Source organism: Callithrix jacchus, chromosome 18 (genome assembly GCF_049354715.1).
Source record: "Callithrix jacchus isolate 240 chromosome 18, calJac240_pri, whole genome shotgun sequence".
In the NCBI taxonomy this organism is placed as follows: Eukaryota; Metazoa; Chordata; class Mammalia; order Primates; family Cebidae; genus Callithrix; species Callithrix jacchus.
This window is the reverse complement of record NC_133519.1, coordinates 19,026,989-19,045,725: the sequence shown is the minus strand read 5'-3', so window position 1 is coordinate 19,045,725 and position 18,737 is coordinate 19,026,989. Positions and strand designations below refer to the sequence as shown.

The window sequence follows — 18,737 nt, the reverse complement described above, 5'->3', positions numbered from 1 at the left end:
CATAAAGCCCAATGAAAAACTAGAGAGCCAAAACCAGGCTTGCACATTTACAGTCTGTTTATTTCCCACAAAAGTACAAACACAGTTGAATGGAGAAAAGATTTAAAGAACAATTATATATTTATGCTTAAAAAACGAATCTGAGCCATTCCTCACTCTTTATACAAACATAAACTCCAAATGAATCATCGGCTTTCATAAACAATTAAAACCACAAAACTCCTAGTGGAAAACACGGGAGAAAATGTGTGTGACCTTGGTCTAAGCAAATATTTTTTAGATACCATGCCAAAAGCACAATCTACACAACATAAATGCTTGCTAATTTGAACTTCATCAAAATGAAGAACTTCCATTTTTCAAAAGGTACCATTAAGAGCACTGAAAGGCAAACCACAGACTGGGGCTTAATATTTACTAGTCACGGAGCTGAGGAAGAAACTGCATCCAGGCCGGGCACAGTGGTTTACACCTGTAATCCCAGCAGGGAAGGACTGGGAGGCCAGCAGGGAGGGATTTGGGAGGCCGAGGTGGGTGGGTCACCTGAGGTCAGGAGTTCAAGACCACCCTGGCCAACATGGTGAAACTTCATCTCTACTAAAAGTACAAAAATTAGTTTGGTGTGGTGACAGGTGCCTGTAATCCCAGCGACTCGGGAGGCTGAGGCAGGAGAATCACTTGAACCCGGGAGGCAGAGGTTGCAGAGCTGAGATGGCACTATTGCACTCCAGCCTGGGTGACAGAGTAAGCCTCTGTCAAAAAAAAAAAAAAAGACCCTGTATCCAGAATTTATAAAGAGCACTCAAAATCCAATAATTAGAGAACAACCAATGAAATGTTTAAAATTGACAAAAAGATGATACATGGATGTCAAATAAGCACATAAAAATACTCAACATAATTCATCTTTAAGGAAATGCAAACTAAAACTACAGTGAGGTACCACTATACATTTATTAGAACAGCTAAAATTAAGACACATTGGCCAAACCAAGTGCTGACAAAGATTTGGAAAAAGTGAAACTGTCATGCATTGCTGGTGGGAATGTCAAATGATATAACTTTTATGCAAAAGAGTTTGTCCATTTTTAAAAACTTAAAATATATCTACCATGCTACGGCCTGAGGAGGATACAGAACAAGTAAAACTCTTACTTATTGCTGGTGGGCATGAAGTCTTAAAGTCACTGTAGAAAAGAGTTTGGCCATTTCGCATAAATTTAAACATATGCTTACTACATGATACAACAAACTTGCTCTAAGTACTTTTACCCACTTGAAATAATTATGTATGTTCACACAAAAATCTGCATGTTAATATTCATGAAAGCTTATTTGTAATTTTGCAAAACTATAAAAAACTCAATTATCTCTCACCTGAAAAATGAATAAACAAACGTTGGTAGATCCACATAATCAAATTGTACTTAGCAATAAAAAGAAATACATTACTGATACACACATCTACATGGATAGGTCTTTATTGTACACTCAGTGAAAGAAGCCAGACTCAAAATCCTACACAGGGACTCAGGGATGTGAGGATGGAAGAGGGAAAGAGGACGCTCTTCCTTCTCTCCCTCACATAGCCCAGGTATCTCCTAGGAAGAGAGAGAACCAGGGATCCTGCCCGCCTCCTTCTAGGTGAGTAGCCACTCATTTTCAGTCTGTACCCCTTTTCAAATGCATCCGGAACCCATGGGGCTCCTTTGATAAAACACCTTTCATTTTTCCTTTCTCCCTCTCAGTTCTCTCCTTGCATCTCCATACTATGGGGACACGCCCTTCAGATGCATCCTCCAAACTGGAAAGAGTCAATTTCCCAAACTTTAAACTGGTCAGTTTAGGATTGGGTTCAGGGGAAGGGAACCCAGAAGCCCCACATGCTGGCATAGGATAAAGTTTTTTGTTTTTGTTTTTTACCAGTCAGGCTTTTGGCCTCCCTCTCTTTGTACAAACTGATCAAAGGCCTTGGGATTTTTGAACTGTTCTTACCCCTCCCCTTGTTTCGTTTTGATACATGTTTTCTAATAACACGATTGGTCTCTTCTCATCTTCAGGCCATCAGACTCCAAACAGTCATGCAACTGGAGAGGAAGACAATGGCCCCCTCCGCCGGGAGCCCTTAAATAGGCCTCTGAGAGACTTTGCTGTTTTCCCCAAAACGGCGCCCCCTGTCAGCAGAAAGCAGTTAAGATCGGTCTTCGTCCTTATCCTTGTCCTTATTCTAATGGCAGTTAGATGCACACTTCTTAGAGGGGGCAATGACACCGCCAGGTGGGAAGGGGTCCCCATAGAAACTCCAGCCTGCACACCGGGAGGACTGTGCACTGGGTTGGAGCCACAGAAGTTTGCGTCATTTGCAGTGGGGAAGAGCCTGGCCCTTCCGCTTCCTGGGTGGAACCTGAAATTAAAACTGCAAGGCAGGAAGCCAAGCGCACCAGCAGGGCTGGCTTTGCAGAGTTTCCTTTTTTCCCTTTTCACCCAGTAAACTCTGCCCTTCTCACTCTTCAGATTGTCTGCGAGCCTAATTTTTCATAGCCGTGTGCTAAGGACGCCCATGTTTAGCTGAACTAAAGAAAAGCCCTAGGACAGTAGTAGACGTCCCCATTCCATCCCTCACAGCTTCCACCACATCCCCCACACGTCACCCAACACGCACACCCCAAACGGGAACAGCAGCCTGGGTTCTAAATCAATCTCTCTAATTTACTAAGTGTCATTACGAAAGTGACTTTGCCTTTCTATTCTTTGTCACATATTATAGGGTGAGTAAAAGGGAAAAAATGATCAAACTTCTAGAGCTAATATGAAGATAAAGTGCCACAAAATAATCGCAAAGTATCAGGTACCAAATATATAATCAAGAAACTTGGCTAAATTCTAGTTTGAGATGCCTACTTTCAGCTAGTCTATTCTAAAGAAAATCAATTATCTTCACTGTTTGCCTAATGCAGTTCTGCCTGGGGCAGCTTTCTAATGGATCCGATCACTATAGTGCATTGTGAAAACAGGAAATATGGTTCCAACATGCCTGAAGAGCAGTTGGTGTTTGAGGAAGCAAATAAAACCAGATATTTCACATCAGGCAGGCCCAGATACATCTCTAACACAGACAAGTGCCTTCATGCACATCAGCAGAAGGCGCCTCATTTGGCAGAAAAATTACCCAATTATGCCCCTTCAAGGAAACCAATTCTGAAAAGATATCTACTGCTTTGGGCTGAAACAATAACAGTGCTTAGCAACCGAACCCCAGGCTGGATTTCACCCTTACCTACCCCTTCAGCCTGATTCCTCTCAGCAGAACATAGCCTGTTCATTCTTGACTAGGGCCTATCCTGTAAAGATCACACCCAAAGTACAAATCCAAATATAGCTAGAGGCCCGGGTGCTGCACCCAGATTTGTAGACCACAAACTATTTGCTTTTCAGCAACTCATGGATGGATTAAAGAGACTGCCGGGGAAGAATTCCTTTCACAAAGAAAGGTAACGTTTATTTGTTTTGTTCAAATTATAAAAGTTGTAGATGCAAAATATGGCCTTATATACAAAACCCTAAAGAATTAAAAAAGCACTCCCAATACCCCATCTCTAAAAATTAATAGCTGGTATGTATAACAGCGGCATATCTAGTGTTGTATTTCAACCAGGTAGATATACATTTTGTAGGCACTTAGATCTTATCTCCATAAGCATTATTATCAACGGCATCCAGATTTTAGAAGAAGGACTTTGACGAAGTTTTCATATATGAATCAGGATTGAGTGCCTCTTTCTTGTTTTCCCTCTTTATGACCTTGAAGGAAAAAGAGATACAGAGCAGTTGAGATGCTGGTGATCCTACATCTCTGCCTTCAATCACAGTGTCTCCTCCCCATGCACCATATCTCTTCCCCTATTCCTTTCAAAATAATTCTTTTCTCACTCTCATCTATCTCCTTTAATCAATTCCTGACCTTTGAGTCATGCCTCTCTCTTTAATTGGGACCGTGAAATGAGATATTCACTCCTACCTGCATGAGTACAAGTGAAAGAGCAGGTGTCAGGGAACAACAGGAGAGAGAAAGGAGCTGTGCACCCGACCCCAAGAGTTGAGGGTGGGCTGCTGATCTGGAAGAGGAAGTATGGAGGCAAGAAGGGATCAAGGGAGTCCTAGAGAGCGGAACATGGAGGCAGGACAGCTGCCTCCACAGACCAGCAGTGCTCAATGTGACCTGACCTGGAAGATGGTATCGGCCACCTGTGAGTGATGGCTTTAACTTTGATGAACTCATCAATGTGGCCAATTTTCTACAGCATTAGGAAACTATTCCCAAGGAAAATCAGTGTCAAATCTCCTCACAGTAGCCATGAGATCAATGCCCCGGCACAAGGTGCACAGAACCTAGGGAATAAATTATAAAGCTACTCTGAGGGCAGTGAAAAAAGACCCAAGAGACACGTGCTCTTATTATGTCCATTTTAAAGACACAGAATACTGAAAGCCACCTAAAGCCAAGTAATATAGGACCATTCTTATAATGTATGGAATAACCATGCACTTTTTCTGGTACAATAAAATAATTTAAATCTATATTGTATGATTGAATAGAAGTTCAAGATATATTAATAAAAAACCAGAGTTATAGAAAAATATGTGTAATGTAATTTACTCTGAGAGAGGAAAGTACTCTTTGTATATACATAATGAAAGATGTAAAATCAGAAAGACTACGTACTGAAATGTGGCACAGAGGTTTCTGAAAGTTAAAAGTTAATTATTTTTGCTTATGTAGCCTCTTTTCATAAATTTTTAAAGATGATATTATTTGAGTTATAATAAATCAAAGAATCAGTGATAGTGTTAACGTTGGCTCTGTTTTTTTTCCCACCTTATTCTATTTTAAGGTATTATTTTCATGGTGTACTGAGAGAAAAGTAAAAATGTAAGCCAAAAGAAAAATAAAACTGGGCCGGGCGCGGTGGCTCACACCTGTAATCCCAGCACTTTGGGAGGCCGAGGCGGGTGGATCACAAGGTCAAGAAATCAAGACCATCCTGGTCAAGATGGTGAAACCCCGTCTCTACTAAAAATACAAAAAATTAGCTGGGCATGGTGGCACGTGCCTGTAATCCCAGCTACTCAGGAGGCTGAGGCAGGAGAATTGCCTGAACCCAGGAGGCGGAGGTTGCGGTGAGCCGAGATCGCGCCATTGCACTCCAGCCTGGGTAACGAGCGAAACTCCGTCTCAAAAAAAAAAGAAAGAAAAAGAAAAGTACACAAACATCTAATTATACCTGCTATGGAATAGAGAAGATAATAAGAGAACTTTAATTTTAGATAGGACCTCAAAATACATACTTGATGAATAAATGACTGATTTGGTTAAATAAAGCATTGTATGTAGCAGGGGAATGGTGAGAAGTGCTCTCAAGGTTCTGTTAATCTCCGTCACTGTAGTGTACGGGGGGAAGTACTGAGAAGAGGAAGTGGTACCGTGGTAAAGAAACTGCTGCATGGTGTTGATGCAGACATCGGAGGAGTCTGGGGCTGGCTCCCAGCTGGGCCTATGCGGGTCATGGACGGTCCTGGAAACTGCCACGTTTCCTTAGGCATCCTCCAGAAGTCATTCATTTTGGGGAATGGGTCTTTACTTTCCTAAAAAAAAAAAAAAAAAAAAAAAAGATGTTTGTTCTTTTTTTCTAGTTAATGTTCTACAAGGTCAGATGAAACACATCTTTTCATTTTTAAACAGGATCTTCACCCTGCCAGTTTTTCTTTCTCTGTTTTTCCTGAATTGCAGAGGAATAACAGCACATATTCAGATACCTGTATCACTCAGCCCTCTCTGATCCCAATCACGATTAAAAACTCAGATAACTGAAACTGCACTGTTTCGGGATGAAATACTCAGTCTTCACGTCCCATAAAACTGGGTAAGTCACTTGGTCAGGTATAACTCTTAGGGTTATTTTTGGGGCCGAATGGCTTACAACAAAGTTGGCTACATTTATGGACATATATTTACTAAGCCTTACTCATCAATTAGATACACAAACCAGTCTCTCTCAAGTGCTCTTCAGCGTATAGGAAACCCAGATGTCTATCCTTTAGGGAGCTCTGATCATAACCATAAACAGGAAGATTCTCTCAAATTCACAATTCCTCAGGCAAGATTCTATGATCTCTACAGTTTGGATCAGGCAATCAGCATCTTTCAGCGTTTTTAGTTGTACTCAGAATAATTTAACATTTTACCTGAAGCATTCCCGTTAGCTACATTTTTACATATTTTTTCAAGTAAGACTGAAGAATATCTCTAAAATTACATACCTTGACTACCTTTAATTAAACTAATAGAAGTCCAATAAATATTCATTCTATTTTGCCAGTTTGGCACAGGTTTTACCAGTTTTGCCATTTGGTAACCTAATTTTTTAAGTGGGAAGTGTTGATAAAGAGATATACAAAAGATCTGCTTCCAGTGGCCTCTCATGGAGAACAGCTTCTTGATTAGAACAGTCTCTGACCACCACTGAGCCCCCGGACAATGGAAATAAACCCCAAACACACCACTGTATATTCCAAATTGTTTAAAAGTAAATTGCAGACATTTTAACATTTGCACATCTACTGTGGATTCAGTCTATGTTCATTAAAGGTTCACATTTTAAATATTCACATTTTAAGCTCAATAAGACTGCGTTTGAATCCAGACGCTAATACTATCTGTGTGACCCTGAGAAAGATTTCTTTGCACCTCAGTTTTCTCATGTGTAAAATGGGACTAGCCATGGCATTTTTATATGATGTTATAAAGAATAAATTAGGTAACGTACATAAAGAATGGGCTTGAGAGTCCAGAACTCAGAAAATCCTCAATAAATAAACCTGCATTGCTATTATTTTCCCACCACAGGTCAGGGGTTTGCATGTTTGCTCGGATGAACAACTACTTCACGCTTTGTGATGCCCCTGTTGATGGAAACCTGGTATGAAGGCAAAATAAGAAGCATAATATGGCCGGGCGCGGTGGCTCAAGCCTGTAATCCCAGCACCTTGGGAGGCCAAGGCGGGTGGATCACGAGGTCAAGAGAACGAGACCATCCTGGTCAACATGGTGAAACCCCGTCTCTACTAAAAATACAAAAAATTAGCGGGGCATGGTGGCACATGCCTATAATCCCAGCTACTCGGGAGGCTGAGGCAGGAGAATTGCTTGAACCCAGGAGGCAGAGGTTGTAGTGAGCTGAGATTGTGCCATTGCACTCCAGCCTGGGTAACAAGAGCGAAACTCCGTCTCAAAAAAAAAAAAAAAAAAAAAAAAAAGCATAATATAAGAGAAGCCCCTCTCTTCAGATCTGCCATGTGTAGCGATGTAATTTTATTGACAAGATTGCCTTGAGATAACTTTTAAAAATAAGTGAACTCTTTTTTTTTTTTTTTTTTTTGAGATGGAGTTTCGCTCTTGTTACCCAGGCTGGAGTGCAATGGCGCGATCTCAGCTCACCGTACCCTCCGCCTCCTGGGTTCAGGCAATTCTCCTGCCTCAGCCTCCTGAGTAGCTGGGACTACAGGCGCGCACCACCATGCCCAGCTAATTTTTGTATTTTTAGTAGAGACGGGATTTCACCTTGTTGACTAGGATTGTCTCGATCTCTTGACCTCGTGATCCACCCGCCTCAGCCTCCCAAAGTGCTGGGATTACAGGCGTGAGCCACCGCGTCCAGCCAATAAGTGAAATCTTAAACTGTCATCACAATAGCTGGGCTTGGATGATGAAATTATACTAATTGAATAATATTTTAAAAGCGCATGCATTTTTTTCCCTCAGAGTAAATCCTCCTTCACCCTACCCTGTTCATGAAGGATGCCCTTCTGTGCTGTTTGCTTCAGGATATGTAACAGCGTAAATCAAAGGTAATTGTCTGTTTCTGGCTTTGAAGTTAAAAGTCAAAAAGAACCCTATTATAGAAAAACGATTTGAGAGAAACTGTGATGTAGAAGAGCAAGGATTTCCTGCTTACACAGAGAATCACAGACTGACTGGTCAGACACCACTTCTGCAGCCTCCTGTGAAGATGGTTGGACCCCAGAGAAGAAATGACTATATGGTGTGTTTAGGTGGATGAGCCTGCCTTGCATCCTGTGCTCTCAGAGCAGCAGAAGGATTCTTACGCAAGTAGAAATGATTGTGCTGCATATTTAAGCAGGCAAGTTCTTAGAAAGTGTCACTTTCAAGCCAGTATGTGTGAACAGGGTAGCTGTCTTATGATGTCCATGCATGTCACTGCAGTAACAGACAGCAGGCCTGAGGGTTTTTTTTTTTTTTTGAGATGGAGTTTCACTCTTGTTACCCAGGCTGGAGTGCAATGGCGCGATCTCGGCTCACCGCAACCTCTGCCTCCTGGGTTCAGGCAATTCTCCTGCCTCAGCCTCCTGAGTAGCTGGGATTACAGGTACACGCCACCATGCCCAGCTATTTGTTTGTATTTTAGTAGAGACGGGGTTTCACCATGTTGACCAGGATGGTCTCAATCTCTTGACCTCGTGATCCACCCGCCTCAGCCTCCCAAAGTGCTGGGATTATAGGCGCGAGCCACCGCGCCCGGCGGGCCTGAGGTTTTTTTTTGTTTGTTTGTTTTTGAGACGGAGTTTCGCTCTTGTTACCCAGGCTGGAGTGCAATGGCGCGATCTCGGCTCACCGCAACCTCCGCCTCCTGGGTTCAGGCAATTCTCCTGCCTCAGCCTCCCGAGTAGCTGGGATTACAGGCACGCGCCACCATGCCCAGCTAATTTTTTGTATTTTTTTTAGTAGAGACGGGGTTTCACCATGTGACCGGGATGGTCTCGATCTGTTGACCTCGTGATCCACCCGCCTCGGCCTCCCAAAGTGCTGGGATTACAGGCTTGAGCCAGGGCCTGAGGTTTTAATGACTACTTAGGGGCTCTACCTGTGGCCTTGACGGCAAATTCCAAGATGGCCGTTTAAGTGAAATCTGCCATCTAGCTTTGCCCACCAATAACCAGGAGAGACTATACAGGGGGAAATATGGATTCTTGGAATTAACTGAAAAAACAAGTCTGTCTAAAAAATTGAGAAAACCTGCATGTAGAAAGCCTGTCCTCAACTTACGTGTGTGGAATGATGCTCGGGTCTGCAACTTGGGCCAGGGGCAGCTTGGGGCTTGGGTGAGAGACAACACTGGAGAACAGTAATGTAAATCTTAGTGTTTCATACCCCTGGAGTTGCTGTGGGTCAGTATTTCTCTGCCCATTTGCCATAAGCCTCCCAGCCCTGGATTGCAGGTAATACCAGGGTAATATCAGGGCAGAACAAAAGGCAAGCTGGGGTAAGAGTCGACACACACAAGTGTAAACTCACTTTCCTGCCCCTCTGTTGCCTTCCCTTAGGAAAGGGCACCTATAACCTACATCAACTGCCGAGTAGGGAAGAAAGACATAGGTTTATTACAGCTATAATAAATGCTATAAAGAAATAGAAAGGTACCTATGAAGACAAACAACGGGAAAATATGATCTATTCTGGGAGGAAGGTATTAGTGAGAATTTGCTGGAAAAGTAGGTTAGATTGGCACCTCATGGTTGAAGATATTTGGGAACAGAACTGATGGAAAAATTTGATATCAAAGGAGGTATCAAAACCCTTGATGTGGTTAAGACTGTGGATACTGAAGCTAAACTCTGATGTATGGCAAGAGAGACAAAGAAAGGATTGGAAAGAAACTGGAATGTAGAGGACGAACATATTTGTATACTAGTACTGGGGGAGTTATTATTCAGGAAAAAACAGCAATTGATCCTACTCATATTTCAAATCATTGTGTGTTGTTTATTTTAAGGGAGATATGGCAGAAGACATCAAATATAAAAATGTAATCTTCTCATTTTTAAATCAAAATGAGGAATAACCATAGCACCCACATGATTTGTGAGAGAACCTATCATGAGTACAAATAAAGCTTTCCTGCAGAGCTCCTGGATCCTATAGAAAGTGTGCCAGATATAGTATGCACCCAAATAAAAAAAAGAAAGGAAGGAAGGAAGTAGACAGGTTTTGCCTCCTATGGGGCCAGCTGGACACCAGAGGGAAAACAGACAAACTGATTGTGGAAAACATATGACCCTGGCTGGGATTCCTAAGCTAACGGAGGTCTAGGTGCAGCAGAATAACGTCCATGGCTACAGAAAGGGACATGTTACTTACTTAGAAGGGTTGGACCTAAGAAAACATCACATGTCCCTTTTAAGCCAGTCGTCTTTGAAGTAAAAGGCAAAAAAATGGGTCTGAGCTATTAATGAGTAGGTATGGGCTCCATATACGATATTTATTTTTATAAACTCTTCCTTTCACTAATGTCTCTGGATACTGACATAACGTTAGTTTCCAAAGAATATACTTTGTGCAAAGGAGGACAGAGAGTGTCTGCAAAATCATATACTGACTACCATTAATTATAACAGTGAAAACTCATTTCTAACCATTTACATGTGATTTCAATTTGTCATTTTCACACTTGTGATATTCACTAATACAATTATTCTTGCAACATTTGCTGAAAAAGTGGTAGGTGAGAGGGCTGTAGGAGGCTGCTGCAGCGCTGTGGTTCTCAATGTGATCAGACTCTGACCACTCTCGTGTATCTCCTCCGTCACGGAAAGGCTGCAGAGTTCAGGCTATTAAACAAACCCAGTCCTGACACTGTCTCACCGTCTATTCTGAAATGTTAGTGTAGGCATACATAAAAATACACGAGAGACAGTTTAAAATCTTCTGTCTCACATGAATATTATTCCAAAACTATGAATGCTAGTGTTCTCATATATAAATTGAGACTAACAATATCATAGGTATGAGGTTGTAATGAAGAATAAGTTACATAATACACATAGCTAATAAGTTTAGAGCCTAGACCCCAGTAAATGCCCAAGAAGCAGAAATATAATTATTGCCATTGTTAATAATGGCCTGTCCAGGATTTGGATTCCTGGCTGATGTATGCATTTCCCATACTTTATGTTGACTCTGTTGATGGATACCCCAGATCAAGGTAAGATGAAAATCATTTTATTAAAAATGTTTCTTGGGCTGGGCACGGTGGCTCACGCCTGTAATCGCAGCACTTTGGGAGGCCGAGGCGGGTGGATCATGAGGTAAAGAGATCGAGACCATCCTGGTCAACATGGTGAAACCCTGTCTCTACTAAAAATACAAAAAATTAGCTGGGCATGGTGGTGCGTGCCTGTAATCCCAGCTACTCGGGAGGCTGAGGCAGGAGAATTGCCTGAACCCAGGAGGTGGAGGTTGCGGTAAGCCGAGATCGCACCATTGCACTCCAGCCTGGGTAACAAGAGTGAAACTCCGTCTCAAAAAAAAAAAAATGTTTCTCTATTTAAGTATGCCACATGTAATAATGGAATCTTATTTAAAGAAGTGTATTTTTAAATTTAGAAAATAAAATTTTTTGTTCAGCATTTAAAACAACTTGGTAGCATGAATAGCTATGAAAACACTAAGAAAGAAATGATTTCCAGCATGCTGCTCTCTGAACACATATTTTTTTTTTTTTTTTGAGTCAGAGTTTTGCTGTTTTTACCCAGGCTGGAGTGCAATGGCATCTCGGCTCACCACAACCTCCGCCTTCTGGATTTAAGCAATTCTCCTCCCTCAGCCTCCTGAGTAGCTGGGATTACAGGCATGCACCACCACGTCCAGCTCATTTTTTGTATTTTTAGTAGAGACAGGGTTTCACCATGTTGACCAGGATGGTCTTGATCTCTTGACCTCGTGATCCACCCTCCTCAGCCTCCCAAAGTGCTGGGATTACAGGCGTGAGCCACCGCGCCTGGCTCTGAACATCTACCAGCTTTAGCTTCCCGAGGTAAGGACAGTCTTGAATCATGATGAATAGCTTTAAAAATACCTTTTACCACACAATTCCATTTATTTCAAGCAATATGATATTTAGTTTAATTAGTTTCAGAGCTTACAAAAATGTTATTATAGTATTTAAAATGTACTGTGATTTGCTTTTTCCAATTATTATATGCCCCATATGCATCTGTGATGCATGCATCTGTAGCTTGTTTAATTTCAATTCAACATAATGCTTCATAATTTACCCATTTTCTTGACATAGATCACAGGTTCTTCCAAGATTTTGCCAGTTCACATGCTGTTGCTGTGAATATCTGTACACTTTTTGACATAATCATATGCCCAGTCAGACTTGCAGCATTGGTAAAGTATGCATGTCTTCAGGTTTAAGATAGCTCCATATTGGTTTTCAAAATGTTTGCTCTAATTTGTACCTCCTCAGCAATGGTTCCCACTGCATTATACAAGGCAAGTACACCTTTGAAGAGGCACAAAGAATGGTAATAACAGGTTGGTGATTTGGCTAAGAAATGGCTGGATGGGGTTTATGTAATTTCCTGTGAAGTCTGAGGATAGCTCACTCCCAGAGGTTTTCTGAAGGCAGGAGTTTGCAGATGCAGACTCAAGTCTTGGGAAGATTTTATTCTATTAGAGTCATCAACTGGGGTGATTCTGGCCTCCATGTTCTCTGGAAAAGACTGATTTTTTTTTTCAGTCTTGTGGTTTTCACAAGAAATAAAACCCAGTTGGGCACGGTGGTTCACAACTGTAATCCCAGTACTTTATGAGGCTGAGGCAGGCAGATCGCCTGAGATGAGGAGTTCAAGACCAGCCTGGCCAACATGGTGAAACCCCATCTCTACTAAAAATACAAGCAATTAGCCTGGCATAGTGGTGCACACCGGTAGTCCCAGCTACTTGGGAGGCTCAGGCAGGAGAATCGCTTGAACCCAGGAAGCAGAGGTTGCAGTGAGCTCTCCAGCCTGGGAGACAGAGCAAGACTCCATCTCAATAAACATAAAAATAAAAACCTAATATATCCATGTCTATATTTTGTCTGCTTTTTTTTTTTTTGCTTTTGTCTGGTTTTTTTTTTTTTTTTGAGACGAAGTTTTGCTCTTGTTACCCAAACTGGAGTGCAATGGTGTGATCGCGGCTCACCGCAACCTCTGCCTTCTGGGTTCAAGCAATTCTCCTGCCTCAGTCTCCTGAGTAGCTGGGACTACAGGTGCACACCACCATGCCCAGCTAATTTTTGTATTTTTAGTAGAGACAGGGTTTTACCCCATTGACCAGGATGATCTCGATCTCTTGACTTCGTGATCCACCCGCCTCAGCCTCCCAAAGTGCTGGGATTATAGGAGTGAACCACTGCGCCCGGCCAACTTGTTTTCTTAAAGTTATTTTTCCTTTTATTCTGTTCTCACTATCATCTCTCTGGTATTTTCTATGGAAGAAGGGTATAGATTTAGATATCCTAACTTCTTCAACTGTACTCCTACCAACCAGCATTACAGTCTTCATCCTGTTGATGACATTTCACTGGTGTGTGATTGGGTCCTGGCTCTACTTCTGCTAAAAATCCATCTAGGCCAACTTTGTTAAGCCCCTCCATTGCGGTGATTTTTGTTAAATAACCCTCCCAGCTTATCAGGGCAGCAAACTAAAAAACATTAACCAAAGTGATAGAAGCCATTCTCATCAAGCAAGTACGCAAATAGATTCCTGTCATTTGCTCTTCAGGGTCAAGGAAACTCACGTGTTGGTTGTTTGGGCATACCGATTCTCCCTTTGATGGGAGCATTCCCTGAAAGCACAGTTGCAGGGGCAGGATTCTGTTTTTCCTGTGCTGTGCATCAGGTATTCAGAATCCTTCAGGATTCCCAACAGTAATCAGGATCATTCCAGATTCCACTAAGGCATTCACAGCACCTGTCTTTTTTTACCTTATTAAAGTAAGGTATAACGTACTTCAGGTCACTAATGGAAGACTTTAAGAACATTCACACTGGGTGTAGTGGCTTGCCCATGTAACCCCAGCAACTCAGGAGGCTGAGGCAGGAGGATCACTTGAGGCCAAGAGTTCAAGATCAGCCTCAGCAGTAAAGCAAGACCTCGTCTCTGCAAAACATTTTTAAAAATTAGCCAGGCTTAGTAGTGTGCACTTTTAGTCCCAGTTACTTGAGAGGCTGAGGCAGGAAGATCCCTTGAGCCCAGGTGTTTGAGGCTGCAGTGAGCTATGATTGTGCCACTACACTCCAAACTGAGTGACAGATTGAGACCCATCTCCAATATAAGAGAGACCTGTCTATAAACTGTATTTCTCTGATCCTTAAACAGATTGAAAAGGAGCTATAAAACCTGCTTGTTGATTATGGCTTCCTGGTGAGAACACCCAAGCCTATAGGCCCCTTATGCACCTTACTCTGTCTTGAAGCATCTGGGTTATGAAAACAAATGCAAAATTCAATATTATGTATATGAATATTTATGGATATATTGCAGAAATTTTAATATATACTCTCCCACGTTGGAAGAAACATATTTGCATAATTACCAAAGTTTTTTAGTTGACTAAAGCTGGATGTGAATCCTTCCTCTAACACTAATTATTTTTATCAGCCTGAAAGATATTTTTAACATCTTTGTATCTCATGATTCTCATATGTGCAAGAAGATAAAAACTGAATCTTTATGGAGATACAATGACAAATATATGACATAATTTTGTAATAAACACAGTTTTTATAGACCAGCATCCAATAAATGCTCCATAAACAGAAAAATATTTTCATTGTTATTTTATGTTCTGTGCAGTGTTATTTTTTTACATCTGCCCTATTGTAGGGAGCTCCTGACTGAGGAGGTATAGATAGATTACCAAAGAACCTTTTTTATTTCCTTATACAATGTGGCAGCCTAATATCATTGATAAAACTGTCTTGAGTAATTTTCTTTTCAAAACAAGTTGAAACAAATATTCTCATTATTTTTATTTTTTATTTTTTTTGAGGTGGAGTTTCGCTCTTGTTACCCAGGCTGGAGTGCAACGGTGCGATCTCGGTTCACCACAACCTCCGCCTCCTGGGTTCAGGCAATTCTCCTGCCTCAGCCTCCCGAGTAGCTGGGATTACAGGCACGTGCCACCATGCCCAGCTAATTTTTTGTATTTTGAGTAGAGACAGGTTTTCACCATGTTGACCAGGATGGTCTCGATCTCTTGACCTTGTGATCCACCCGCCTCGGCCTCCCAAAGTAAAATATTCTCATTATTTCAGCAGAATTTGAGTGCCTAAAATCACAGATTTGGCTGAGTAATATTTTGATATGATAGCTGATGGTTTTCCTCATAGTAATTAATCCCTGCTACCATACCTGATCATGATTCAGGCCATTACGTGATTTATGCTTTAGAAGAGTCATGCCTAAAGGTTATGCTTCTGTCTTCTTCAGGTTGTGAATCCAAAAGTACAATGAACCTATGTCATACACAAAATCTTTGGGAGAACCCATGAGGAGTAAGGAAAAGGCTGTCCTGCTCAACTGGTGAGTCTTAGAGTCAGTGGTGAGACAACCTTTGGGCTGGTCACCAAAGCAGAAGTAATGCATCGTGTTATTAAGTGTCGGTGGCCATGGAGACACGTGCCTCTTTCTAGAGTCCCTGTCCTAGGGTCTTTAGGCACAGCATAATGATTCCTGTGGCTGCAGAAATTGCTGTATCACATATTTAGGCAATTGGGAACTTTGAAAATGTCACTAATTTTCTTTCAAGTCATTATGCATCTGAAAACTGTCCCGAGATGTTCAGTTTTCCTTGAAATAGCGGAGAAGAGTGGATAATGACTTTACTAGGCACAGGCTCTGTCTATCCACCTGAAGCAAGATGGCAAATAGGCATGTATAGGGATGCAACATAAACTCTTAGAAAGTATACAGGGAAATATAAATTTTGGAATTTACCAGTCAAATAAAACAGGAACAACAACAACAAAACAACATGAATAACTGAGAACTCTGTACATAGGCCTGTCTTCAACTGCTACACACAAACGAGTCTTGGCAAACAGTGTGGTCACAGTGCAGTTGGCACTCAGATGAGACACTAGCTTGGAAAGCTGTCATCTAATTTTCCTTTTGACTTAGCTTCAAGATGCCTGCCCATTCACTGAAGATACAGCATCTGATCATTGGGTGCAGATGAACACGTGGGTCTTAACATGACAGTGTGAAAGGCAGGATGATACAGAGACTTACAGCATCTCATTTTTCATTAGGAGCCTTGAAGAAACTAGATTACGAAAACAAACTCAAACAGAAACAATGTCTAATTTTAAATATATGTAAATATATGAGACATTTAACATCTATGTTCTGACTTTGGAAGCACTATGTGACCATTCAATGCTCAAGCTTTAGAGTTCATTAAGGCTGGATTTGAATCTTGTCTCTAACACTAAAAATCATTATTAGCTTGAGTACAGTTTTAACCCCTAAGATTCTCAGTGTTTAGAAATGTGAAATGTGAATAACAGTAACATCATCTGGGGGTGGTGTAGGGAAGAATGAATAAGAAAAATATGTAAAGTACACATAATTGCAGGGCGCGGTGGCTCAAGCCTATAATCCCAGCAATTTAGGAGGCCAAGGTGGGTGGATCACAAGGTCAAGAGATCGAGACAATCCTGGTCAACAAGGTGAAACCCCGTCTCTACTAAAAATACAAAAATTAGCTGGGCATGGTGGTGCGCGCCTGTAGTCCCAGCTACTCGGGATTGCACTCCAGGCTGGGTAACAACAGCGAGACTCCGTCTCAAAAAAAAAAAAAAAAAAAAAGAAAAGAAAAATACATAAAGTACACATAATTTACATTTAGCCCATTCACTGTCTTTGTGAATTTTGGGGAATATTTTTAAACTCTATCTTAGTTGTCTCTTATGTAAAATGAGGCTGAGAATAGCATCAATCATGACTGTTATGAGGAAAGAATGCAATAATATACATAAAGAACACAGGCTTTAAAACCAGCACCTAGTAAGTGCTTACAAAGTGGAAATATGATTTATGTCACTATTATTACACTGTCACTGCGGGGATTTGTATGTCTGCTCTGATTAACTGCTGTCTCATATTCTGTTTGCCTTGTTGATGGAAACCCTAGATTGAGTTGGTATGGGCAGGTTTTTACTCAAGAAACCTCTCTATTCGTTTCTGCCACTTACTGACAAGAACACCCTGAAGTATTATCTTCTCAAATTCAGTTAAGTAAAACAGTCCCACAACAAGAGTAGAATTTAGATGAGGAAAACATAATCTTTGGTTGAATAATTTTTTTTTTTTTTTTGAGACGGAGTTTTTCGCTCGTTACCCAGGCTGGAGTGCAATGGCACGATCTCGGCTCACCACAACCTCCGCCTCCTGGGTTCAGGCAATTCTCCTACCTGAACTGAGTAGCTGGGATTACAGGCACGCGCCACCACGCCCAGCTAAATTTTTTTGTATTTTTAGTAGAGACGGGGTTTCACCATGTTGACCAGGATGGTCTCGATCTCTTGACCTTGTGATCCACCCACCTCGGCCTCCCAGAGTGCTGGGATTACAGGCGTGAGCCACCGCGCCCGGCGGTTGAATAATATTTTAAATCACTAATTTTTTTTTCTCAGAGCAAATTATCTCCCCTACCATCCCTGCTCCTGATTCATGTCAATTTGTGTTTCTGGCCTTAGGTATACAGGACAGAAGAAATCAATGATAAAAATAGGCTGCTTGTTCTAAATCCCAACGCATATAGAATGTATACCATAGAGTAAATCTTTGGGAAACCCTGTGATCAGTGGAACAAGACTATGCTCATCTGGGGAGTCACCAAGAAAGTAGTTAGACAGACACTGTATTTATAGACAATAGCTGGACACCCAAGAAGAATGGCTGCATCGTGTGTTTAGGTGCAATGAGGCCATGAAGGTATAAGATACTCCTAGGATTCCTGTGCTCCAAGGAAGTTCACATACAGCACAACAATTTGTACTGCTGGAGCAAGGGTTGTAATTCATATTTTAGCAGGTGGGACTTAGAAATTCTCACATAATCCTTTCAAAGAAATATGAGTGATAAGAGCATAGTTATTTGAAGATGCCACTGAAGTCACTGAAAAGGCACAAAGAATATGGATCTTAGGTTGCAATGACTAAGATGGGCTCCTTCCATAGCCATCTGTGCCAAGATGGCAAAAAGACACAGGTTCTATTCCTCAAATAACACCTGCATAAACGATGGAGGGAAATACAGCTTTTTGAAGCTAACTACAAACTACAACAATGAAAACAAACAAACAAAAAAAATCAAAATAGAGAATCCTTATATATATAAAATCCTTGCATCTATAGAAGGCAAGCTTCCAGGGTGTGTACGTGGTGGCTGGAGGTATCTGCCGCTGGGTCAAAATGCAGCTTGAGACTTGGGTAAAAATATATAAAAAACAGCGATTTAATACTTTCACTTTTCTTCCAAGTTTCCTGCTTTTTCACCACAGACACAGGCTTCTGAACCCTCAGTGCTGGTGACTACAAGGATCCTATCACTGCTGAGCCAAAGGTAATCTGGAATAAGAATTGATGCACATAGCATGAACGGACTCTCTTTCCCCTCCTGTATTCTGTTCCTCTAGGATAGATGCTACCTACCATCTGGGTTTACGGTATAGAAAGGGAAATCACCCCCACACTCCAATTGTTCAAATGCTATTAGAAAAAGTAAAGGGAGCTAGGAAAGCTCATAAATGGAGGGCCAGAAAGAACCAACAATCGGGAGGATCTCATCTAATCTGAAATGTGGGTACCAATGAGCACTTTCCCTA

The 18,737-nt window shown here is 41.5% G+C and overlaps 1 protein-coding gene across 1 annotated transcript in view; it reads right to left on the bottom strand.

Moving 5' to 3' along the window:
- Window positions 1-39: 39 nt before the first annotated feature.
- The window catches only part of IFI16 (interferon gamma inducible protein 16), a 39,980-nt gene continuing 21,282 nt past the window's right edge, over window positions 40-18,737 (bottom strand). The window contains exons 8-9 of the mRNA XM_008984687.5: window positions 5,482-5,643; window positions 40-3,801 (exon numbers count right to left, since the gene is read on the bottom strand). Coding sequence (XP_008982935.1) covers window positions 3,724-3,801; window positions 5,482-5,643 — 240 coding nt within the window. The 3' untranslated portion in view covers window positions 40-3,723. The remainder of the gene's footprint in view (window positions 3,802-5,481; window positions 5,644-18,737) is intronic.